At 42.5% G+C, this 27,318-nt stretch overlaps 1 protein-coding gene across 2 annotated transcripts in view; it reads right to left on the bottom strand.

The window, feature by feature from the left end:
* Positions 1 to 27,318, bottom strand: part of PTPRN2 (protein tyrosine phosphatase receptor type N2) — a 1,585,109-nt gene that overhangs the window by 1,102,070 nt on the left and 455,721 nt on the right. For both annotated transcript variants that reach the window (XM_033931599.1, XM_033931600.1), the window contains exon 8: positions 17,069 to 17,109. In XM_033931599.1, the coding sequence (XP_033787490.1) occupies positions 17,069 to 17,109 (41 nt within the window). The remainder of the gene's footprint in view (positions 1 to 17,068; positions 17,110 to 27,318) is intronic.

Genomic DNA, 27,318 nt, shown 5'->3' with positions numbered 1-27,318 from the left:
AGAGTACGAGTATCATTCTCACTCCTAACCCTATCACAGGTAATTATAGACTAGTATCCCCCATACCTTTGTTAGTCAAGGTGATAGAGGAGCTACTGGCATTGCAACCTACCAACTATTTGGAGCATCATGACATCTTGCACGAGTCCCATTCATACTTTAGAAGTGGCTATGGTACAGAAACAATACTAGTCAGACTACTCTCGGTAGTTTGGCAAGAAACTATGCAGTGATGCAGTTCAACATGTCTAGTGCCTTTGATCTGCTGGATCATGATATCTTGCTGGGCTTGTTGAAATATTATGGTATTGGAGGAGTGGACCTGGATTGGTTCAGGGATATTTTGATGAGTGCATCTTACCAGGTAAAAATGATAAGCCTGAACACCAAAATGTGGAGATCTTCAGGGCTCACTCATCTCTGCATCTTTATTTAATATCATGGTGGCATCTCTGGGGAAGAAGCTATCTATTATGGATTTTCATCCATTAATGTATGCAGATGATATCACAATATGCATCCCTTTTCATGGTGATATTCAGAATAAAGTTTCAGAGGTGAAAAAAGGATTAGATTCCCTTGAATTATGGGCCTCAACTATTAAATTGTAGGTAACTCTTTTAATAATAATAATTATTTATTTCTTGTATACCGCCAAACCAGTAAAAGGTTCTAGGCGGTTCACAGCAAGATAAGGCTGAACATCCAGCCGATTTACAATACAAGAAAAGCTATTTCTAGAAGATACATAATGCCTATAGATTAAAAGCATTAACATTAGAACACTTAAGTTACAAATTTATCAAATAGTTATGTTTTTAGTAATTTTCTAAAATTATAGTAAGATGGAACTTTTCGCATAATTTTGCCAAACCAGGTATTCAATTTAGCTGCCTGAAAAGCGAGAGTTCGCTCTAAAAATATCTTAAAACGACATAATTTGTCCATTGATGAGATATTTTGTTCTTTTAGAGTCCACCTTGAAGATTCTTAGGGTGATTTTCAATGTGTCTTACATTTAAACCCCAAACACAGACAATTGCAGTTAAAGTTTTTGGTTATTATGGAAACTCAAACTTTTCTCCTGATACATTCTATTTAATTGTTCAAATGATAGTACAGGCAGTCCTCGGGTTAAGAAAGAGTTCCGTTTTTTAAACCATTCTTAAGTTGAATTTGCATATAACTTGGCTCCTAGTATTCTTCCCACCTTCACTGCCTACTTGAGGCCCTTCTTGCATCCTTTTCCATCCATCCCACTGTTCCCTCTCTACTACATCCAACATTACTCCCTCTCATCCCTCTCTTCCCCATGCATCTCTACCTCACTCCTCTCCCACCATGTCCAATAACTCTCTCCCTCCCTATGCCCAATTATCCTCTTTCTTCATCTCCCCATGTGCACCATCTCTCTATCTCTCTCTCTAACACCCAATTCTCCCTTTCTATTCCCTCCCTCACCTTAGCATTTCTTTCCCTCACTCCTTCCATTCTTCCATCCTATGGCTCATGCTCCCCTCCCTCCTTCCCTTCATTCTGTGTGCCAAGTTCATGTCCCTCCATCCTTCCTTTCATCATTTGTTCGAAGTTTGTGCTCCCTCCTTCCTGAGTCCCAACACACCCCTCTCCATCCCTCGCTCCATTCTACTACTACTACTATTAATTATTTCTGCACCTCAAGTACATGCCTCCCTCCGGCAGGATTTTACCTTCTAGCTGGCTCCCTCCTCTTTCCCGCCATAGTCTTTTCTCTGCACAAAGCCACGGATGACATCTCCTATGCACGTCCCACGGCTGAGCCAGAAGCTTTCCATCTAATGTCGGAGCAAAGTCAGAGGGAAGGCTTCCAGCTCAGCCATGAGACACACGCTGCCCGTGATTTTGTGCAGAGAAACAACTGCGGCAGGAAGGAGGAGAGAGCTGGCCAGAAGGTAGCTCCCGCCGGAGGGAGGGAGAGACAGGGGTGTGTTGGGACTCAGGAGGAAGAAAGAGGGGCGTGATGGGACAGCGAAGGTAGAACAGAACCCCCATTCGTAAGTATGAATCTGACATAAGTTGCATGTCCATAAAACGGGGACTACCTGTATTGGCCAACACTGATTATTGTAATATAATTTATCTGGGATATAAGGAGGCTGTTCTGAAGAAATTTCAGACAATATTAAATACAATAATATACAAAGTCTTGAAGTTTGAAAAAGTCACACCTTTATTTTTGAAACTACATTGGTTGCTTATGGAATTTCATTTAATTTTTAAGTTATGCACTCTAATTTTTCGTATTACACAAAGATTGGCCCCCAGCTATACGCTCTACCTTCTAGGGATTTCCTAGTATTACATTTTCTAAATCAATGGAAAATTATTTATAAAACATTTTTTTCAGCAATGTTCTCCTATCAAGCTGCTAGTTGGTGGAATGAACTTCCCCATCTGACAACATATCAAACTAGTTATATCCAGTTTCATAAGACTTATTTCAGATGCTTGTTATTTTAAGATAACTATTTTAGAATTTTGTTGTTATAGCAACTTTTAAAAATTAGCTATTTATTGTTTCCGTAACGTAATTCTTGGGAAATGTTCAGTCTGTTCATTTTTATAAGTCACACTGAACTCTTGAGGTGAGTGTAGGATATAAATGTCCTAATGTAATATATCTCAAAGTTGGGATATGCAAGACTGAACGATTTTTCTATGCTAAGTAACAATAACAACAGCGTCTTTATATGTTTCACATAAGTACAACATTTTGTTGATAGCTTATAAGGTTTTCCATTCAGGTCAATATGAATATTTAGCTAATTTACTTGTTCCTTACTGTCCACCACAAACATTAAGATCCTTAAAACAGTTTAGCTCTTCCACCTCTTTTCTCATGTTTCTGAATTTTACTATCTTGTCCCAGTCTTATAAAACTCTTTTCCATCATACATTTTGATTCATTTGCTAATTATCTCTCATTTTGATTATTGTAATTCCCTATATCAGGGTATAGTCCAGAAAGAAATTAAAAGACTCAAGATCATACAAAATGCAGTCATAAAAATCATCTAGAAGGCAAAACAATTTGATCATGTCACCCCTCTACTAAAAGATGCTCATTGGTTTCCAATATCCCATCGCATAACATTTAAAAATTTACTTCTTACCTTCAAATTAAAAATTGGAACATTCCCTGGCATTTATTGATAGTTTATTAATTCCTTATACCACTCCCCGATCATTTTTGCTCTAATCAACAAAATCTCCTCTCCATCACTTTTGCTCTAACTAACAAAATCTCCTCTCCATCCCATCAATTTGCCATATTGTTTATGATACCAAGCATAAAACTATTTTCTCAGTTGTGGCACCAACCTTATGGAATGCCCTTCCATATCATCTTAGGCAAGAAGAACGTGTCCTAAAATTCAATCTCTTCTTAAAACATTTTGATTTAAAGATGAATTCAATATATAATTGGGCTTATTCTCAGGAATTTAAGAATAAGGAACATATTTCTTTTCTCTTCCTTTCCTCTTGTTCCTTCCTGTATTTTTTTTAAATCAATTTTCTTGTAAATTCATTCCTACCTCCCTTGTGTGTCATGTCTATGTCTTTGTTGTTTATATTTAAGGTACTTCTGGTTTTATCCCATGTTTTTAATATATATATTTAACTATAGTTTGTAAACCACTTAGACTTTACGATAGGCAGTATTTCAAATCAATATAAGAACATAAGAATTGCCGCTGCTGGGTCAGACCAGTGGTCCATCATGCCCAGCAGTCCGCTCACGCGGCAGCCCTTTGGTCAAAGACCAGCGCCCTAACTGAGACTAGCCCTACCTGCATACGTTCCGGTTCAGCAGGAACTTGTCTAACTTTGTCTCGAATCCCTGGGGGGTGTTTTCCCCTATAACAGACTCTGGAAGAGCGTTCTAGTTTTCTAAGACGAACTTCCTTATGTTCGTATGGAATCTATCCCCTTTCAACTTTAGAAAGTGCCGCCTTGTTCTCCCTACCTTGGAGAGGGTGAACAACCTGTCCTATAAATCTGAAACTAATTACTTGTGAGCCCTGTTCTAAGATTTGGCTAGGACCCGACCTTGCTTGCTACCTTTTTAGAAGAAGACTTTTTGCAGTTTATGTTTGGGGCATGGAAGTACCATCTCCAGGCTCAGGTCACAACTTTTGTATGCCAAATCAAGAGACTGGTTTTCTGTGCGTCTAATCCTGTGAAGCAACAGGATTCAGGTAGTGTTTTGTTTAAAGCCAGTAAAGAACTTTTCTGCACTATTACTGGCTATATCTGGCTGTGTTTCCAGTCCTAAAAACCCAAACCCCGCTCATGCTGTTACATGTGGTTTCTATTAATTTCTGTGAACCATTCTTATTGGTTAGTCCAGATAAGATAGTACATCAGATTAAATAAATAAATGCATGACCATCACTCTAAGGATTTCAGTTGCTTCCGGGTATTGAATGCAATATTGATGAGTCTTCTGTCTTATGCTTTATGGAGAGATTGCTACATCAACAGTTTAACTGCAGTTAGATTTTGGCACAGTGCACTTTATGTAATTTTTATGAGCCACTTCTTTGCCCCTAGTGATGTGTTGGACTCATTTGTCAACAATAGGGGAATGGGCCAAGAGATGGCAGATGAAGTTCAATGTTGAGAAATGTAAAGTACTACATGTGGGAAGCAGAAACCCGAGGTACAGCTATACGATGGGAGGGATGTTATTGAAGGAAAGTACCCAAGAAAGGACTTAGGGGTAATGGTGGACATGACAATGAAGCTGATGGCACAATGCGCAGCGGCCGCTAAGAGAGCGAAAAGAATGCTAGGTATAATCAAGAAGGGTATCACAACCAGAACGAAAGAAGTTATCCTGCCGTTGTATCAGGCGATGGTGTGTCCGCATCTGGAGTACTGCATCCAATATTGATCGCCGTACCTTAAGAAGGATATGGCGTTACTCGAAAGGGTTCAGAGGAGAGCGACACGTCTTATAAAAGGTATGGAAAACCTTTCATACGCTGAGAGATTGGAGAAACTGGGACTCTTTTCCCTGGAGAAGAGAGACTTAGAGGGGATATGATAGAGACTTACAAGATCATGAAGGGCATAGAGAGAGTGGAGAAAGACAGATTCTTCAAACTTTTGAAATATAAAAGAACAAGAGGGCATTTGGAAAAGCTGAAAGGGGACAGATTCAAAACGAATGCTAGGAAGTTCTTCTTTACCCAACGTGTGGTGGACACCGGGAATGCGCTTCCAGAGTGCGTAATAGAGCAGAGCACGGTACTGGGATTCAAGAAAGGATTGGACAATTTCCTGCTGGAAAAGGGGATAGAGGGGTATAAATAGAGGATTACTGCACAGATCCTGTACCTGTTGGGCCATCGCGTGAGCGGACTGCTGAGCACGATGGACCTCAGGTCTGACCCAGCGGAGGCATTGCATATGTTCTTATGCCTATGATTATAATATGCAGCTAGTGCCACTTGGGTAGCTTGCCACTAGTTAGTGATGCTTTCAGTGGGATGTTTTAAGTAAAGGATGTATTCTCTGAGACTTCTTCCTACTTTCAGTTAATTTATGTGGTGCATTTATATAGTTATTTTTCCTGAACATTTTTGTTTTATTTATTTTTCAAACTTTTATCCCACATAGAAACATAGAAACATAGAAAAAAAGCGGCAGAAAAGGGCTACAGCCCACCAAGTCTGCCCATTCCAAGTATCCCCCCCTGAATTTACTTCCTTAAAGATCCCACAAGAGTATCCCATTTATTCTTAAAATCCGTCACGCTGCTGGCCTTTACCACCTGGAGTGGTAGTCTGTTCCAATGATCCACCACTCTTTCGGTGAAGAAGTACTTCCTGGAGTCGCCGTGAAACTTCCCTCCCCACATATCACACCAATCTATGTGGGTTACAATGTACACACAAACAAAGTAATAAACAAAAGACAGATGCATATCAAAACCAGTCAGTAAAAATTGGAGTAAAACGGTGACAAAATACTTTTGCAAATTAAAACAAACCATAATGCAAAAATTATCAACCCTCATCCCTTCTTAGCTAATACTAAAAGCTTTCTGAAAGAGATGTGCTTTTAAAGTCTTACAAAAAGTTAAATACACTGGGATCTGATATATAATATCAGGCAGGGGATTCCACATTTGCGGCCCTACCACACTAAAAAAAAAAAACCCTAGAACAAATAGTTGCTTTGGTAACAGACCACAAAGAAAGCACCTCCAGCAACTGCCGTGATTCTGACTATAATCTAAACTAAACTAAACCTTAAGCTTATATACCGCATCTTCTCTATAAAAATAGAGCTCGACATGGTTTACAGAAAATTAAAGAAAAAATACAATAGGGATATGGATAATATAGAGGGAAACAAACATCACAATTTTGAAAAAAAGCCAAGTTTTCAGAATAATTGGAGAGAGCCCAGATCACGCAACTGGAGAGGAAAATTATTCCAGAGCTCAGTCATTTTGACAAGAAGAAACTTCCCTAGTTTTCCAGTATAGATGACGCCTTTCAGCGTAGGAAAGGATCATTTAAGTTTTTGAGTAGGTCTGGTAATGACTGAGTAGGCTCAAACAGTGTAATAAAATCTAGCATTGCCTTCGGCAGTACATGCTGAAGGTTCTTAAACACCAACACCAAGATCTTGAACTGAACTCTCCATGGAATCAGAAGCCAATGTAACTTAATCAATAAAGGAGTAACATTCATACCGAGGAACAGTGGCGTACCTAGGGGGGGGCGGGGGGGGCAGGCCGCCCCGGGTACCAGCCCTAAGGGGGTGTTCCCGGCCTTGCCGTTCAGTCCCCCACCACCCCCGAAGGACCGCTCGCCCCACTGACCTTCCTGCACCACCTGTGAAGCAGCCCGCAGCAGGATCGCGAAGTCAGCGTCAGCATCCCTGCGCTGCTTCCTGCGCCGCGATCCCGCCCCTCCTCTGACGTCAGAGGAGGGGCGGGACCGTGGCGCAGGAAGCAGCGCAGGGATCGCTGACGCTGACTTCGCGATCCTGCTGCGGCTGCTTCATAGGTGGTGCGGGGAGGCCAGGGGGGGCGAGCGGTCCTTCGGGGTGGGTCGGGGCATCAGGCCTTCAGGGTGGGGCGGGCGGGCAGGCAAGCAGGCTTTCAAGGGGGAGGGGGGTGACAGGCAGGCAGGCAGGCCTTCAAGGGGGGACAGGCCTTCGGGGGGGGGTGCAGACCTTCAAGGGGTGCAGGCCTTCAAGGGGGGCAGGCAGGCCTTCAGGGGGGTGCAGGCCTTCGGGGGGGGTGTAGGCCTTTGGGGGGGTGCAGACCTTCAAGGGGGTGCAGGCCTTCAAGGGGGGGAACAGGCCTTCAAAGGGGGGACAGGCCTACAAGGGGGGGGACAGGCCTACAAGGGGGGGGACAGGCCTACAAGGGGGGGGGACAGGCCTTCAAGGGGGGGACAGGCCTTCGGGGGGGTGCAGACCTTCAAGGGAGTGCAGGCCTTCGGGGGGGGTGCAGTCCTTCAAGGGGGTGCAGGCCTTCAAGGGGGGGAAAGGCAGGCAGGCAGGCCTTCAAGGGGGGACAGGCCTACAAGGGGGGGGGGAGAAGCTACAAGGGGGTGGGACAGGCCTTCAAGTGGGGGACAGGCCTTCGGGGGGGTGCAGGCCTTCGGGGGGTGCAGACCTTCAAGGGGGGGACAGGCAGGCCGGCCTTCAAGGGGGGGACAGGCCTACAAGGGGAAGGGACAGGCCTTCAAGGGGGGTGCAGGCCTTCAAGGTGGGACAGGCAGACCTTTAAGGGGGGACAGGCCTTTGGGGGGAGACCATGATTTAGAAGTACACGGAGGGAAGGGGGTGTTCAAAGAGACATGCATATGCCAAACTTTGGGGGGGGGAAGAAATAATGGGTCTGAAAATAGAGGAGAGGGAGAGAGATGATGGACCATGGGATTTAGGGAGGGAAGGAACAGAAAGGGAGAGAAATTGGACACAAGGGATGGTGTGGAGGAGGGATAGAGATACTGGATAGGAGGGTAATTAGGAAAAGAAACGGAGAGATGGTGGACTCTGGGATGGTGGGGAAGGAGGGAGAGATGCCGGATGAAAGGGTATTTAAGAAAAGGTGGATCTGTGGAGGGAGATGAAAAAAAGGAAAGATACCAGACTTCCTGGGAAGGGAAGAGAAATGGAAAGGGAGGACAGAGTTGGCAGATGGATGGTTAGCATGCAGAAAGAAGGAGACCCTGGCAAGCAAGTTATCAGAAGAAAACCAGAGCCTTGGACCAACAAGATTTGAAATATAACCAGACAACAAAAGGTAGAAAAATTAATTTTATTTTCTGTTTTGTGATTATAACATGTCAGATTTGAAATGTGTATCCTGCCAGAGCTGGTGTTGGACTGCAAACGTGAGCTAGGATTTAACAGAAAGAGGAAAAGTCCTTTTTGTTTCTTTATTTTATTTACACCACAGCGCCAGTGTGGTTAGGAGAAGCCAAAGGGGGTGAAAAAGCTATAAAACCCACCAGGAGTTTTGAAAATAATCACCCAACTGGGCAGGAAAATCGAATTGAAAAACCAATTCAATAGGGCTGAATCGAATCAAAATTTTTTTTTCCTGTATCTGGCAGCATTAGTTTGCGCTACTGTCTTAGACTTTAGGACCTGGGATTGGGGAGAGATGGCATCCTCAGTACTTTATAATGCAAGTGAAACGAGGATTTGGTCAGACTTTTGAAGGGTCTGCAGAAAAAAAATATTGTATAGGCCGGGGACATGAGACAGCAGGAAATGGGAACTTTTCTTCCTTCTATTTTTGTGAATGGAAAGGCTGAGGATGTCAGAGAGGTCAGTTAAAATATGTGCTTTATAAGAAAATATAATAATGTGTTTTATAAAGTTTATAGCATAGCTGGCCTACCCAGTGAGGTGTTCCTAGTGGTGATGGTGGCAGCGTGTCAATGTGTTGAGAGGAAGAGGTGGTCTGGGAAATTCTGCTGAGCAAACTCCGGGCCCATTTCCACACCCCAGTTAGTCCACTCCACTCAACTGATTCACACACTGAGTGGGTCTTTGGGTGTTGTTTTGGGATCTCTTCCAGTGGTTTATCTCCTTCTGGTCCAAGGAAGGAAACTTTGTTATCCTTAGCATTGACCTACAGAATATGTTTGTAACAGCGCTGCTTGTGTGGCATTAGGCTATGTAGTGATCGAAAGAAAAAAACAGACCTTTGCACATTTTTGCACTATATGGTGGGTGTATGAGGAGATTCACATTTCCTGCACAGCTAAGTCCATGTGAAGTTACCTTGTGCTGTATTTGACATCTAGCAAGGTCTCTGTTTGAAAGGAAAGATCTAAACTTAAAAATGAAGTGGCCAGAAGTTATGGTAAAAGCAGATAGTGTAGCTGGTTTTAAGAAAGATTTGGACAAATTCCTGGAGGAAAAGTCCATAATCTGTTATTAAGACATGGGGGAAGTGTCTGCTTGCCCTGGATCGGTAGCATGGAATGTTGCTACTCTTTGGGTTTTGACCAGGTATTAGTGTCCTGGATTGGCTACCATGAGAATGGGCTACTGGGCATGATGGACCATTGGTCTGACCCAGTTAGGCTATTCTTATGTTATGTTCTCATCTGTAGGGGCCTTTGTTTCACTTCTTATTTTAATGTATTTTTTTTCTGGGAACTTATCAGTGTTTTTTATAATGGGAACAAAAATGGAAGAGAATTAATGAATTAATGTGTGTGGAATGGGGGGTAACTAATTTCTTCAGCTAAATAATTCAATCCACTTCAAACAGACATAGGAGAACTTGTGCACCATTCACACACCCTCCAACCATAAATGTCAAAAGAAAAAAACTGTTCGACAACCTCCTAGCCATTTGAGCTGCAACACTCGACCCCCAACCATACAACCAATTGACATCGACCACATACTGCAAAACCTTCAAAAAGAAATAAAAACCCTTCTATTCAAAAAACACATAAAACCGAACTAACACAATCAGAACTGTCCCAAGCATCACCTGCAACTACTCCATATGTACTTCTGATGTCATGACAATTCAGACATAATTTATGTTATGTTATGTTTGGAATAATGGTTACATATATGAGGTTCAATAAAAGAAAATTTTCACTGCCTGTTTCTATTCTGACCATTTATTCCATTTCATGGTTATTGCAAAAAAAAAAAAAAAAAAAAATTTTTTACATGGGGGGTGGGGGGGTGTCAAAAAATGATGGGCCCCGGGTGCCACATACCCTAGGTACGCCACTGCCGAGGAATACCTCCAATCACTTTTCCAGCTGTATTCTATGCGATTTGCAGCGCCTTCAACACTTTTTTAGGAAGTCCAACAAAAAGATTATTGCAATAATCCAAACGAAGTAGAACAAAACATTGCATTAAATGTCAACATTTTTCTGCAGATAAAAGCTTACGCAGTCGCAATACTATCCGAATCTCAAAAAGCACCATCCTTACTACTGAGTCAACATGCCCTCGGAAAGACAGAGAAGAATCCAATAATACCCCCCAAACTTTTTTTTAATCTTTTGCTCTATTGGAATTACCACTCCATCATACTCAAAAGAGACAGGAGCATTCTGAAAACCAGTCCAGTAACAGAAAGTAGATAAAATTGGCAACTCTTTGGAATTTTCACTTATGAAATTACCCCAGTATGTTTACTTTTCACCATGAAATATAATTAAAGGCCCTATTAACGAAGCATTTTACTCTTGACCAAACATGGGAGACAGTCTTTACTAAATAGGTCCCTAAATGTAATCTAGCTAAAAATGTAAAACATTAAAAAAATCCTATTCATTTTTGTTTGCAATTGCTGAAAGATCCTTTTACTAAGCTGTGTTAGGTGTTAATGTCTAATGCAGTTTAAAATGGCACACTGCAGAACACACTCAGCATCCTGCGATAACTGCTAAAATAGCATGTATTTATTTATTTATTTTTATTAGGATTTATTTATCGCCTTTTTGAAGGGATTCACTCAAGGCGGTGTACAGCAGGAATAATTCAGACATAAGCAATAGACAATGATAGCAGTACAAATATTCAACTCGTAACAATACAAGGTATGGCACAGTATGCTATATTACAATGTCAACACAATATGCAATAAAGCAATTTAATAGCCTAGGGTATAAGCAAAGAAGGAGCATATAGATAGATAAGCAGAGTAGCAGGAGTAAGAAAATAAGGGGACTAAATTTAAAGAAGTTGCACATGAGGTCAGAATGGTGCTTAAAAATTCTTAGCTTGGGTAGGAGCAGAAAAACATGTCCTGCTACAGTATGTGCAGCTAGTGTCACTCCTTGTGTGTGTGTGACAAGCAAATTAGTTACTCCTTCCACTAAACGCCTGGGTGAAGAGCCAAGCCTTTACATGCTTCCTAAAGTAGAGGTAGTCTTGTGTTAAGCCAGTGGCATAGTAAGGGGGGTGCGGATCACTCCGGGCGCCAAGTCGGTGGGGGTGCTGGCACCTCTCCGCCCTGCCCTGACACACCATGCCACCCTCGAGCCATCCCTCTCCCCCCCACACCGTACCTCTGTATTATCTTCGCTAGCATGAGCAACTTCTGCCTGTTGCTCATGCCAGCCTGGTTCCCCTCTGAATCACTTCCGGGTCACAGGGCCAAGAAGTGACATCAGAAGGAATCCAACACTGGCACGAGGAGCATGCCTGCAGAAGCCACTTGCACTCTGAAGATTAAGAGATACAAGGGGAGGGAAAGTGCAAGTGTGGAATGGAGGGTGAGAAGGAGGGGGGACGTGGAAGTAGTAGGGGCATGAAGAAGAGAGCATGGGGGAGTGCCATTGCCCTGGGCGCCTCCTACCCTTACTATACCACTGTGTTAAGCGAAGCCTTTCAGGGAGTATATTCCAGAGTGTGGGGGCCACCCCTTAGAAGTCTGACTGGTGAGTATCGTATCATGTGATTTCCTTTGTGGAGGACCTTATTGACCTTGGAGGTGTGTAGAGGGAGATCATGTTCTTCAGGTACTCTAGACCATTTTCTTTGAGGGCCTTGAAGTTCAGGCAGAGTTTTACATTTTGCCCTGAATTGTACTGATAGCCACATATGTTTTTGCAAAACTGGCATGATATGGTCACATAAGAACATAAGAAGTTGCCTCCGCTGAGGCAGACCAGAGGTCCATCTCGTCCAGCGGTCCATTCCCTCCGCGGCCCATCAGGCCTATTGCCTGAGCAGTGGTCCCTGACTATTTCTATAACCTACCTCTACTCCTATCTGTACCCCTCAATCCCTTTGTCCTCTAGGAACCTATCCAAACCTTCTTTGAAGCCCTGTAACGTGCTCCTGCCTACCACAGCTTCCGGAAGCGCATTCCATGTATCCACCACCCTCTGGGTGAAAAAGAACTTCCTAGTGTTTGTTCTAAACCTGTCCCCTTTCAATTTCTCCGAGTGCCCCCTTGTACTTGTGGTTCCCCATAATTTGAAAAATCTGTCCCTGTCTACTTTTTCTATGCCCTTCAGGATCTTGAAGGTTTCTATCATGTCTCCTCTAAGTCTCCGCTTCTCCAGAGAGAACAGCCCCAACCTTCTATTAGTTTTGCTACAGCATTCTGAATCAATTGGAACTGGTGCAAACCTTTTGCAGTCAGACCAGTGTAGAGTGCATTACAGTAATCCAGTCTCGATGTTATCATGGCATGCACAACTGAGAAAAGCCTTTGCTGCAGACAAGAGGCTGCATAGGCGTCAGAAATGAGAGAAGCAGCTCTTGAAGGTTGCTTGAATTTGGGAGATTAGGGTAAGTGTTGAATTTAGCTGTATTCCAAGGTTCCTGACTTATAGCATGCGTTAATTTGGATGCTAAAATATTTTTGTGATCTTTTGGAGAAAGGGCATGTCAAGCTAATCAGTTAGCCCATCTATATTACTGCATGCTAACGGGTTAGCATGGGATTACTGCTTGAGCCTTTACCACCTACAAAATAGGTGTCAGTAAGTACTCATGTGACAATTGTTTTTATGGTCACGCAATAATGGTTACATATAGCCTTTAACAGAAAAAATGGGAAAATTGGCCATTTTACTTTGGTAAAAATGGCCTTAGCACATAGGAAAAGCCTGTGCAAGTGCATGCTAACTCAGTTTCCGCCACAACTTAGTAAACGGATCTCTAACGCTGGGTTTTGCTAAGCAGCGTAAGAGCATTCTACCACGGGCCGGCGAGGTATAATGCTCCGACGCTGATAGGAATTCAATGAGCATCAGAGCATTTACCGCACTGGCCCATGGTAAAATGCTTTTACACTGCTTAGTAAAAGGAGCACTAAGTTATTTTGAGTTAAACCCAGGGACACATTCTTATTGGTATGGCTGATGTGTGGCCAGTGAAGGCTTTCAGTTGACTATAATGAGGATTCATGATACAGAATTTCTATTCCTGTAGATTTATAAAATTGTCTTTGACCATTACATGGTTGCATGCCTTTTTGTTATAAATTTAATTAAATATGTTCATATCAAATACGACTTAAAAATTCTTGCATGACAGAAAGTAATGATTTGATTTTAAACAAATATGATGAATTCAAAGTTATAGAGTGCCACCATTTATGAGGGAGGTGCATTTTCAACTTAAAGGGGTCCTTTTATCAAGCTGCGGTAGGGGATTTAACACGCGTAATACCGCTCGTTAAACCGCCTGCCACGCTAGCCGCTAACGCCTGCATTGAGCAGGCGTTAGTTTTTTAGCCGGCCACGGGGGTTAGCGCCTGGTGAAATGTCCGATGCGCTAACCCCGCTTAGCGCGGCTTGATAAAAAGACCCCAAAATCTCTCAGTAAAACAAAATACAATAAACTGAAATAATACGTTTCATTTCCCCTACCCCCCCCTTTTTTTTCAAAGTCATGCTAGCGACTTTAAATTTCTATGGGTATTAGGTCAGTTATCACAGCAGCAGCCACCAGCGTGGAGGGGGGATCAACATGTATTATTTTACACAATAATGAAATAATGCATATTTATTTCAGTTTAGCCTGCACTAAAAAATTTAAACGGAACAGAATGAAAAATCTGTACAACTCAATTGAATTTCTCCTTCCCCCCATATACACACGGTGCCCAAAGTTAGGCAGTGCCCAAGTGGGCATTTTCATGGGCGGAGCATGACGGCGCTAATCATGATTCTCCAAAAGCTTAGGCACCTGAAATGTAGGTCTTTAAAATCCTCGTCTATATTTTGGGTGCCTAGGTTTTTACATAGACGCCACAATGCGTGATTCTGTAAATGGTACCTAGGCATGATGCAATCTACTGACTTACTTCCAGACCACTGCGCTAAGGTTAGTGCAGTAGATTTTTTACACCTTTCATGCTTTTTAGGTTTACTTAATGTTACTCATGGTTTGGGCTATGCTCTTATTTGTAATTTTTGTCACATGGCCATCAATACACCATTCATCATTTGATATTTTTTTTCTGTTCATATTTTTAATTGCACTCTAAGATTACTTGCATGGTCTTTTTAAGTGTAAGCAATTTGTGGTTTGAATGTAGTGCTCACACAATCTCTGCTAACCATCTTGCGAATGATTTCTCAAATTCTGATTGGTTTTCCTTTTTTTTCCCCCTTTTATTTCTACGGTTGTTCTGTATTTTTCTTTAGGACCTCCGAGGAAGGCAATTTCATTGCCGAAACACGGACCGTGTAGGGCCTGTTCACTTTACATTCAGCACAATTTTTATGTCCTATAACTGTTGGCATCTGTCTGATTTTTTAGGACATTATTTTAGGAGATTGTGTTCTTGATTTGTTTTGCAACACCAATAAACGTTGACATTTTAACTCCTGAAAGCCCAGGACCTGGTTCCACTTTTTGCTTTTCTCGCCTAGGCGTGACTGACAGATGGCTAACATCATTTTTCTAGGTGCTGGCCAATTTAGGCACCATTTACGGAGTCCGGGTCTTAATGCAGATTTCACCTAACTTTGGGCACCAAAATCTGGTATAAATGCTGCCGCCCAACTAAACACAAAAATGACATTATTCTATATCATCACGCCTAAATCCTAGGAATGCCTCTGACCTGCCCATTCCCCTCCCATGCCCACATCTCCTTTTGAGTAGCTAGCTATGAAATTTAGGAATGGTGTGCAGAGCAGATCCACACTTAACTCCTAATTACTGTCAATTAAGTGCTTGTTAATGGCAATAATTGATTGTTTGCACCTAATTGGCCTATTAGTTTAAATTAGATCTATGATCTGCACCCAGCTGTCGGCGACTTTTACAGAATTTCTCTCCGTCTCCACACACTGTTTCAGAAACCAGGTGTAAAACTGTCATTGGCTCATAGCTATTACAGAGCCTTGCAATTTCCTCTGGACCACAGCATTTCTCCGTGATAAGGAGAAAAATTATATGGGATACACTAGACAGGCATTTCATTTCTCACGTGCCTCAAGCTGGACAGATTTTTAAGATATTCACAGTGAATATGCATGAGAAACAATGAAGATAATGCATGCAAATTCATTTAGGGCCAGATTCTATATATATGGTGCCCAAAACATTGGTGCTGGAATCCCCCCCCCCCCATATAGCACTATTCTATATTAGCCTTGCCTAAATTTAGATACGGTTTATAGACCATGCATAGCGGCCAGTCCCTTGACTAACATTTAGACATGACCATTTACAAATTAAACCTGATGTAAACACCCATGCCTTAATTCTGTGTGGATCGGGCGTATTCTATCACAGTGTGCATAATTTATAGGAACACTCACAGCCTGCGTATGACCACACCCTCTTTTGAGATCCATGCATTAGAGTTTAGGTGCGCCACTTTTTAGAATTCACTTAGGGCTAGATTAACTAAGCAAACCGATCGTGTACCGATCGTGACCCCTTTGCGACCCAATTTCCCTCCGACCTGATTCACTAACCTGCGATCCGATCTCGCTCCATGCATGCAAATGAGGGGAATCGGCAAGCAAAGCAGTAAGGATGCGATTTACAACACTTTTTTCCTGACACACTGACTGGCTGGCCGATCAAGAACAAGCGACTGGTGAGGACCATTCGCTTGTGTAAAAAAGTATTCTCTGCCCCGATTCCCCTGCTCTGGCGCCCTGCTTTCTGCCCCAATCAGGCTTCTCTGCTGTCTGCCCTGCTATTTTTTTTTTTCTGTCTGTCTTAGGTGAGGCTCCATTCAGAGTACTGCCTGCCCCGACTCTTTCTGGCTCCCCCGACTCTCCCACTCTCTTCCGCGACCTGCTCTCTGCCTGCCCCGATTCTTTCTGGTTCCCCCGACTCTCCCACTCTCTACCGCGACCTGCTCTCTGCCTATCCCAACTCTTTCTGGCTCCCCTGACTCTCCCGCTCTCTGCCACAACTTGCTTTCTGCCCACCCTGAATCTCTCTGCCTCCCCCAACTCTCCTGCTCTCTGCCGCCCTTTCCTGCAGCACAAGCCCGTAGTTTTAACTCGCTTTAAACCTGTGGGTTAAAACCACGGGGAAGGGTGGCAGAGAGCAGGAGAGTCGGGGCCAGTAAAAAAAAGTTTTTAAACCCCCCCCCAAAACAGACAGCAGACACATGCACAGAAGGCAAAGTAGATGGTCTGTGCATGCGTCAGGATCGCTTCCTAGCGATCCGTGTCGCCGGATGGGGGCGTGCCTCCGATCGCCCCCATTAGAATATTCTTAGTTGCAGATTCGATCAGACCTGCCCGGATAAGACACGGATTGGTTACAATTGGACAGGTTAGTGAATCTAGCCCTTAGAAAGTTGTGTGCATAAATTCTAATTAATACCAATTAGTGGTGATAATTGTTTTAGTGGCCAATTAGCAACACCAATTGGCTAATTAAGCAATTAAGTTGCACAGCTACATTGCACACACAACTTTAGACACCCCAGGGGTTAATGCATAATGCTTGAAAACCTAAATGGCTTGTGATATTTGTGATCGGCTTTGCCTTCTCCTGGATCAGATAAGATAAACCAATCCTCTCCTGTCCTGAATTAAATAGAAATTGTAATTATATAATGTGCAGATGGTACCTTTTTTCCAAATTGATCATGGTCTTCATTTGTGCCTCTGTCTGTAAAAAAAAAAAAAAAAAGATACAATTGTGTCACTAAGATGTTCCCCTTGATAAAAACCAGATATCACAATACTAATTGAATAGTTTGTTTCCTGTATGATCTAGAACAAATTTACCAGGTTTTTAAAAGAGGAAATAAGGGTAAACAAATAAGATGCAGGTGATACTTCTTTTTTAAGGATGTGCATGGCCAGTGGCCTAGTACAGGTGGGTGGGGGGGGGGCAGAGTACAAGTGGCGCCAGTATCTTTCTACCCCTTTCCCCCACGCTACACTCACACCCTCTCTTCCCTGTACCTCTTTAAATCTTCATCAGCGCAAACTATTTCTCCAGGCTGCTGTTCGCACAGGCCTGGTTCCCCTCTGAAATCACTTCCTGGTCACAGGGCCAGGAAGTAATGTCAGAGGGGAAACCAATACTGGTGTGATCAGCAGGCCATAGAAGCTGCTCGCGCTGGCAAAGATTTAAAGAGGTACTGGGGGGGGAAGGGAGGGCACGAGTGTGGTGTGGGGGCGGGTAAGGAGCGGGGGGTGAGGTGCAGAGCAGAGGGTGTGGAGCACCTGCTACTCTCACTATGCTACTGTGCATGGCCAAAAATGGCTTCATTTTTGGATTTTTCCAAATCACTCCCAATTTTTGTGGGTGTTTTCGGTTCAGTTTCATACATTTATTTTTAATGAATATTTATGGTGACAATTTTATAAGTGGGCGCCTCCATTTAGCTTTCCCAATGCAGCACAGTGAAAGTCTATTCTGTAATAGCATTTGGGCACCCAGATTCCTTTATACTGTAGAACAGCGTCCCGCAAACCTTTTTACTCAGCATCATAGTAAACTCCGGGGCATGTCTGGAGGGCACCAGGATATGCGCGGACATCGATGCGATGATATCACGCACACACATGGCGTCATCGTAACTTATGTGAATGAACTGACGTCGCTCATGTGTTTGGAACAAAATAAGAACTTCTGTCACAGTGCTCGCAGCCACTAGTTCCGGAGCACCCGATACATCTTGTGGTTGCGAGCACTGTGACAGAAGTTCTTATTTTGTTGCAAACACATGAGCGATGTCTATTCATGCACATAAGTTCCGATATAATTTTGGAGAACTCTCAAGACTCCTGAGGCAGGCCTGTTTGGCCGAAACTTGTACATGTCGAGTCACTGAGTTATTGGATGAATAAAGTAATTTGTGAACTACCAGATGGTATTTCTGTGTACATCTCTCTGACTAGGACAATTCCACTCTATTTTCTATATATTTGATCTTGTGGTTTTGTTTCCCCTGGTTTACTCCTAGAGCTAATTTTGTACACACTAAAATTTTAAGGGGGCCTAAAAAAAATAAAATACATAGTAATAAATATGCATGCCTTTCTCTTGGTTGTACTCTTTATCCTGGGCATAGTAACATAGTAACATAGTAGATGACGGCAGATAAAGACCCAAATGGTCCATCCAGTCTGCCCAACCTGATTCAATTTAAATTTTTTTTTTTTTCTTCTTAGCTATTTCTGGGCAAGAATCCAAAGCTTTACCCGGTACTATGCTTGGGTTCCAACTGCCGAAATCTCTGCTTATCTACACCCTCCCAGCCATTGAAGCCCTCCCCAGCCATTGAAGCCCTCCCCTGCCCATCCTCCACCAAACGGCCATACACAGACACAGACCGTGCAAGTCTGCCCAGTAACTGGCCTTAGTTCAATATTTAATATCATTTTCTGATTCTAAATCTTCTGTGTTCATCCCACGCTTCTTTGAATTCAGTCACAGTTTTACTCTCCACCACCTCTCTCGGGAGCGCATTCCAGGCATCCACCACCCTCTCCGTAAAGTAGAACTTCCTAACATTGCCCCTGAATCTACCACCCCTCAACCTCAAATTATGTCCTCTGGTTTTACCATTTTCCTTTCTCAGGAAAAGATTTTGTTCTACGTTAATACCCTTTAAGTATTTGAACGTCTGAATCATATCTCCCCTGTCTCTCCTTTCCGCTAGGGTATACATATTCAGGGCTTCCAGTCTCTCCTCATACGTCTTCTAGCGCAAGCCTCCTATCATTTTCGTCGCCCTCCTCTGGACCGCCTCAAGTCTTCTTACGTCTTTCGCCAGATACGGTCTCCAAAACTGAACACAATACTCCAAGTGGGGCCTCACCAATGACCTGTACAGGGGCATCAACACCTTCTTCCTTCTACTGACTACGCCTCTCTTTATACAGCCCAGAATCCTTCTGGCAGCAGCCACTGCCTTGTCACACTGTTTTTTCACCTTTAGATCTTCGGACACTATCACCCCAAGGTCCCTCTCCCTGTCCGTGCATATCAGCTTCTCTCCTCCCAGCATATACGGTTCCTTCCTATTATTAATCCCCAAATGCATTACTCTGCATTTCTTTGCATTGAATTTTAGTTGCCAGGCATTAGACCATTCCTCTAACTTTTGCAGATCCTTTTTCATATTCTCCACTCCCTCTTTGGTGTCTACTCTGTTACAAATCTTGGTATCATCTGCAAAAAGGCACACTTTTCCTTCTAACCCTTCAGCAATGTCACTTACATACATATTGAACAGGATTGGCCCCAGCACCAAACCCTGAGGGACTCCACTAGTCACCTTTCCTTCCTTCGAGCGACTTCCATTAACCACCACCCTCTGGCGTCTATCCGACAGCCAGTTTCTGACCCAGTTCACCACTTTGGGTCCTAACTTCAGCCCTTCAAGTTTGTTCAACAGCCTCCTATGAGGAACTGTATCAAAGGCTTTGCTGAAATCCAAGTAAATTACATCTAGCATATGTCCTCGATCCAGCTCTCTGGTCACCCAATCAAAAAATTCAATCAGGTTCGTTTGGCACGATTTACCTTTTGTAAAGCCATGTTGCCTCGGATCCTGTAACCCATTAGATTCAAGGAAGTACACTATCCTTTCTTTCAGCAACACTTCCATTATTTTTCCAACAACTGAAGTGAGGCTCACCGGCCTGTAGTTTCCTGCTTCATCCCTGTGACCACTTTTATGAATAGGGACCACATCCGCTCTCCTCCAATCCCCAGGAATCACTCCCGTCTCCAGAGATTTGTTGAACAAGTCTTTAATAGGACTCGCCAGAACCTCTCTGAGCTCCCTTAGTATCCTGGGATGGATCCCATCTGGTCCCATCGCTTTGTCCACCTTCAGTTTTTCAAGTTGCTCATAAACACCCTCCTCCGTGAACGGCGCAGAATCTACTCCATTTTCTCGTGTAACTTTGCCAGACAATCTCGGTCCTTCTCCAGGATTTTCTTCTGTGAACACAGAACAGAAGTATTTGTTTAGCACATTTGCTTTCTCCTCATCACTCTCCACATATTTGTTCCCAGCATCTTTTAGCCTAGCAATTCCATTTTTTATCTTCCTCCTTTCACTAATATATCTGAAAAAATTTTTATCTCCCTGTTTTACATTTTTAGCCATTTGTTCTTCCGCCTGTGCCTTCGCCAAACGTATCTCTCTCTTGGCTTCTTTCAGTTTCACCCTGTAGTCCTTTCTGCTCTCCTCTTCTTGGGTTTTTTTATATTTCATGAACGCCAACTCTTTCGCCTTTATTTTCTCAGCCACTAGGTTGGAGAACCATATCGGCTTCCTTTTTCTCTTGTTTTTATTGATTTTCTTCACATAAAGGTCCGTAGCCATTTTTATCGCTCCTTTCAGCTTAGACCACTGTCTTTCCACTTCTCTTATGTCCTCCCATCCTAACAGCTCTTTCTTCAGGTACTTTCCCATTGCATTAAAGTCTGTACGTTTGAAATCTAGGACTTTAAGTATCGTGCGGCCGCTCTCCACTTTAGCCGTTATATCAAACCAAACCGTTTGATGATCGCTACTACCCAGGTGAGCACCCACTCGAACATTAGAGATACTCTCTCCATTTGTGAGGACCAGATCCAATATCGCTTTTTCCCTTGTAGGTTCCGTCACCATTTGTCTGAGCAGAGCCTCTTGAAAGGCATCCACAATCTCCCTACTTCTTTCCGATTCCGCAGACGGAACATTCCAGTACGCATCCGGCAGGTTGAAATCTCCCAACAGCAGAACCTCCTCTTTCCTTCCAAACTTTTGGATATCCACAATCAGATCCTTATCAATTTGCTGCAATTGAGTCGGAGGTCTGTAGACTACACCCACATAGATAGAAGTTCCATCTTCTCTTTTCAGAGCAATCCATATCGCTTCTTCCTCTCCCCAGGTCCCTTGCATTTCGGTTGCTTGGATATTGATCTTTACATAGAGAGCTACTCCTATGCAATGTCTGACCAGTAATGATCTGTCCTTTTTCTCATTTTCACACTTAATACAGTAGTCTTCAATTTAATCTGGATGAGCAGCCCTCAAATGTGCTGCGGGACCTCCCCTGCCAGTTAGATTTTCTGGACATCCACAATGAATGTCGATGAGAGAGATCTGCAAGCAGTGCCTTTACTGTAATTAAACATATCTCATGCATATTCATTGCGGACATTCAGAAAAACAGATTAGTAAATTTGAGAACCATTGATCTACATGCTATACAATGGAATCGCCATGTGAAGAGGCTCAAGAAGGCTTTATGAGATCATTTTGTTCTATTTAGTTACTCATAACCCCTCCAACTTGTATTTGCTTGTATATGTGTGCGCATATACTCTAAAATGGAAACACAACATGACTGAGAGGTGTTATGTTGGGCAAGAGTAGTGGGAACTAAGACTGAAACCAGACAGACTTCTATGGCCTGCGTCCTGCAAATGGCAAAATACTGGTAAAGATTTGGCAACTCCAGCATTGGGAGAACCAAGGCAAATGCCAAACTTTTACAAATGACAAAAGGTGAAGCTTTGACAACTCCAGTGTGAGTGAGGGTGCTGTGCAAATCAAGGGGAGGGGAAGACATCTTGACTGGTAAGTTGAACGCTGTCAGCAATACTTGGGGTTAATATATGATTATAACCAAGACTTCGTCACATTTGGCTGCCTATGGAGCTCATTTTCAAATAAGAAAAATATCAAAAAAGTGACATAAAGGGGTAGGTGGATGCTTTCCTCGCCAAACTCTTCCAGTTCGCTATTTTAGAAACCTATTTTCTAGATGGATTTCCATGCAGTTCATCTAAATCTCAAGGGGGTATGTTAGAGGTATAACATGGGTGGGACTAGGATGGGTTTATGATTTGGACATTTTTTCTGCCATAATCTGAACATTTTAGAATACTCCAGGACACAATTTGGGATTTAGGGCTAGATCTATTTTAATACATAAGTGCCAAAAAGGTGTCCAAACTTGACCAGATGACCACTGGAGGGATGTATGCATGACCCTCACACTCCTCCAGTGGTTACTGACCTCCTCCCACCCACCAGAGATATAAATAGAACAGTGTACAGTTGACTCTGCTTAAGTGCAAGCCCCTCGGACTGGTTTGCCATTTGTGCTTAAATGGAGTGTGCACTTAATCGGAGTACCATGTGAAGAGAGTTGAGCACCATGATTTTTCTTACGAGATCAGCAGCTTGGGGGCAGGATTCCGTGCTTGCATCGATCACTGTCATCACATATCTTAGGATGAGTGACCTGTAATCACGTTTGAAGTTTGCGATTATCCCTTGTTTTTTGATGCTTTCATATTCAACAGGCAGGCATCTTGAAGCCAACAGCTTTGCTACGTTTGAAAGCGGTGTATAGGTCTCTATCGCTAATTGGGAGACCATATGTGAAGGATCTGGAGTACACCACTCTCAGGGGAGAGGCCCTTCCAATTTATGTGCGAGTACTGTAATAACAACACCAAAGCGGCATCTGACATCAGCATGGTAGACACGTTCAGCCAAAGACAATGATTTTTGTCCATGCGACACCACGGTGCAGTTCCGAAACATGCGGCTCATCTACGTGATTAGCTTTTAACCAGAGTGAACATTACGTGAAAGAATACAGGTGGGACCTACAACATCAGTGTGCATAAGCGGATTGTGTGCTTATCAGAATTGCAAATATCCGGAGTTTAAGTCGATTGACTTTAATGTAAAAAAAAACCGGAACCATGGTGGTAGGCTGCGGATAACCGAAGCGTGCGCTTAAAGACGTGCACTTAGGTGGAGTTGGCTGTATACCTGCCCGGATACCCTTAGCAGATGTTACGGCCAGTCCTATTGGAGCATCAAGCAGGTTTCTTGAGTAGTCTGGTGGTCAGTGCACTTGACTGCAGAGAAGCCCATATCCCACTCTAACTACTATACTTGTGATGGAGCATGTGTGTCCACCAAAATCCTACTGTACGATCAAATAAGTGAAACCTACAGGCAAAAGGGCTATTGGTGTGGTGTACAGTTAGGTGCAGTAGGTATTTGTTAGGTTTCAGAGGGCTCAGTAAATACTATAAGGATGTTGAAGATTAAGTAGTGAGGTAAATTGGAAACAACCACAACGGATGAACACCTCACTGTTTTGGGTTCAATCACAGGATGGCAAAAACCTTCAATGTCATTCACATCAAAATATGTGTATATCCACTTTTGGCTCTCTTCAAAGCCTCCTGCTAGAGACACTGCATTAAAAGGATAAGTAAAAAAGAAACCTTTACTGTTGTATAGTTTTTATTTATTTTCAAAAGTATGATATAAAGTCAAGCAACAGTAATTAAATATACAATACAGTATCAGGAGGCTATGAAGAGAGCCAAAAGTGGATATACACATATTTTGATGTGAATGACATTGAAGGTTTTTGCCATCCTGTGATTGAACCCAAAACGGTGAGGTGTTCATCCGTTGTGGTGGTTTTGGAGGACTCACCATACAATATAAGGAGATTATGGTGAGAAGTGTATCTGCAAAAATCTACGTGAAGTTCACTGCAGTGTCCCCTGAGGTACTGCACTGCTCTTCTGGGATGTCTGTATGGCCAGTATACTAAAAATGCTGGCCCCTCCTATATTTCAATGTCTTGTTTTGTGTGGGGGTTTTTGGACATGCATGAGACAAATTTACATACTAAGAAGGCAGTGCACGCAAATTTATTTCATGCTTCTTCATTGTGGATATCCTGAACTCCCCTCCTCCTCTTCCAGCGCCCCCACCCCCCAAGGACTGGGTTGAGAAACACCAAAGCAAGCATAATGGTAAGGATAGTACCTAAACAATTAGAATACAATTACAATTCTGTAAAGAAAGCAAAAATTTTCTGTCAAGTCCACTGAGAGCAAAAGATCTGCTGTGTTTTGCATAGTGATGCCCTCCTTCTCTCCTGGTGTCAATCTGCTAAAAAAAGAGGGGATTTAAATACATCGATATAGATAATAAAAATAAAAATGAGGTAACCCAATGGGACAGGTCTTGATGTGTAAAGTGCTGCTGAAGCAGGAGGGAGGCCTAGCTGTGCTGGGCAGCATACTTAGGGATAAAGCTTGGTATAGTTCAGGGGTAGGCAATTCCGGTCCTCGAGAGCTGGAGCCAGGTCAGGTTTTCAGGATATCCACAATAAATATGCATGAGATAGATTTGCATCTCAAGGAGGAAGTGCATGCAAATCCATCTCATACATATTCATTGCAGATATCCTGAAAACCTGACCTGGTTCTGGCTCTCGAGGACTGGAAAAAACCCAACGGGTCTGCAGTGATGGCACAGAAACTTTATTTAAATCAATAAATTGTTGCCATCCAAATGGTAGTTCTCATTCACAAAAAGACATAATCTGGACCTGACATGGTCCATGTTTCGAAAAAGCACTCCTTCCTCAGGGGTCTGAGATATCAAGTGTCACACTCGTCGAGAACCAATGACGTCGAACAATTAACATAAAATCAGAAAGAGGCAGGTGACGCAAAGCTCCCGTCCTGCTGCTGCACTGTGCACGAACTGGTTGATTTAAGCAGCAGGTCAGGAAGAACGCTTTAAGGCTGGGATATCTTAAGTAGTTGGTAGATGTGGATGACAGTTGACTGGAACTAGGTTGGAAAAGAGGGATTTGTCTGGGAAATATACAGATGTAAGTTTGCTTTGCTAAGTGATTTGTGGCCTATGTGTGTGGTTTATGAAGGACTGCAACAACGCTGGAGTTGCAATTTAGGAATATGTGATATGAAAATAAATGTACTTTATATTTTGAAAATAATTAATTTATTGACTACGAGTTCTATTTACTAGGCTGTGTTGGAACTAATGCACATTAATGGATGTTTCTAATGTGTGCAGTCAATTGGACTTTAATACCCAATCTATTAAGCTAATGAGATGGAGAATCCAGGTGGGTTGCTATGGTCACAGTAAAGAAAATATACCAATGGATGGCTTGAGTTTTCTTGTGTTAATTGGCTCAAAATAAAAAAGCTAGTTAGTACATGAAAAGGCTATTGCCAACCTCACAAGGCAGTAAGCACTCCCCTCCCCCTGAGATTGTTTAATACTGAGGCAAGATGAGGGCCATTTACAAGGCATTGAACCCCCTAGATGAACCATCCTCCATGTGCCCACTCTACCAACAATTAACTTTTTGAAAAATAATTATATTGAGCTCTCTTTGTCATGTCAACTGAAAAATTTAAATTTATTCTAATAGATATTTTTTTTACAACAGAATATTTAAAAACAGCAGACATAAAATAAGAGACATTCAAAGTAATCTTCATATATATATATAAGGGCCACAGATTTAGCACATTAATAATGTGAATGGATGAGATTGGATTGCATTGGATGATTGCAGGAATACGTGTATTCAATGTTATTTCTAATGGTAAACTGCTCGAGTTTTCACAGTTGCAACTTAAATATGGTAATAATTCACAAAGTTATAGATGGTTGCAACTGAAGCAGGCTATTCAGGCGGGGTTCCCTGAATGGAAAAATCTCACTAATCAATATAGTGTAGAGTTCTTATGCTTTCAGGTGGACTTCCTGGGACACCAGGCTGCACAGTGGTACAAATTAATATCTGGATTTATAAATAAAAAACCAAAAACTGGTCTTTGGGACATTTGGAGCATTGAGATCAAGCATCAAATTACGGCGTCTCAATGGCCACGAATTTGGTCTTGGAGGATGAGATGTCTGCATCTATGAGACAAACTTGGTTTTTTTTTTGTTGCATAGAGCATTCTGGACCCCTATTTACATAAATTAGATATCTCTAAGTCTGACAGATGTTGACACTGCAATCTCGAAGCTGGGACTTTAGATCATCTATTATTCTATTGTCCATTTATTTTGGATTTTTGGAAATCAATATGGGGCCAAATAAATAGTTTATTGGAAAATCTGGTGGCCCTATCATATGATACTATTTTATTTGGCATGTCAATGAGGGTAAAGAGTCAAATATCCTCAAAAAATAATAAGCTCTTGCTAATTATGACTGGAGTCGCCATTCAACCAATTACTTTTAATTGGAAGAATTGGAGTAGATTAAACTTTAATTTCTGGTGGAATTCTTTATGTCATATATATAAGATGGAAAGAATATTAGCCATACAGAAAGGACATTTTAATAAATTCAAAGATGTTTGGGGACCATTAACATTGTAATGAGTAAATAACACTTTTCCCTTATTTACATAATTGTAACTGAGAGGATGGGGTGGGGGGGGTTTCTGATTTTACATTAAATGCTTGGATTAGTAGAAAGAATATATTATATGATATACATGATTACATATGATATGGTAAGGGGGGATAAATTTCATTAATTTAAGATGATTGTAATAGAAATTCAAGTGATGTTTGTAAGTTTAAATGTTTTTTCTGTTTACACTTGTTGTAAGTTGTAAAAATGAATAAAGAAATATATTAAAAAAAAATGTGAATGACACGCTAAATCTTTAACGCTGATTAATAAAATTAATTGCAATTACCTTGTCTGCAGGGCTGCTCTGGTTTCTTCCACATGTTGCCACCTGCATGCTTCAGGCCCCAGCAGCATCGTTTAGCTGAACATGCTGACTTTGGCGTCCCCAGAAGTTTTCCCTCTGCAGGACAGAAAGTTGAAGCAGAGGGAAAGCTTCTGGGTCACCAAAGTAAGCATGTTCATCTGACTGACGCTGCTGGCAGCCTGAAGGAGAAAAGAGAGAGAGGTACCCATCCCATGGCGAGAGAGGGGGAAGAAATGTTGCACCTGATTAGGGGGAGGGAAGGGTAAAGGAGAAAGCCACCAAACTGGGAGGGAGGGAGGAAAGAAGGAAGACCAGAGG

Source organism: Geotrypetes seraphini, chromosome 2, assembly GCF_902459505.1.
Source record: "Geotrypetes seraphini chromosome 2, aGeoSer1.1, whole genome shotgun sequence".
Classification (NCBI taxonomy): domain Eukaryota; kingdom Metazoa; phylum Chordata; class Amphibia; order Gymnophiona; family Dermophiidae; genus Geotrypetes; species Geotrypetes seraphini.
Note: the sequence above shows the minus strand (reverse complement) of the source record. Positions and strands in the feature narration are given on the sequence as shown.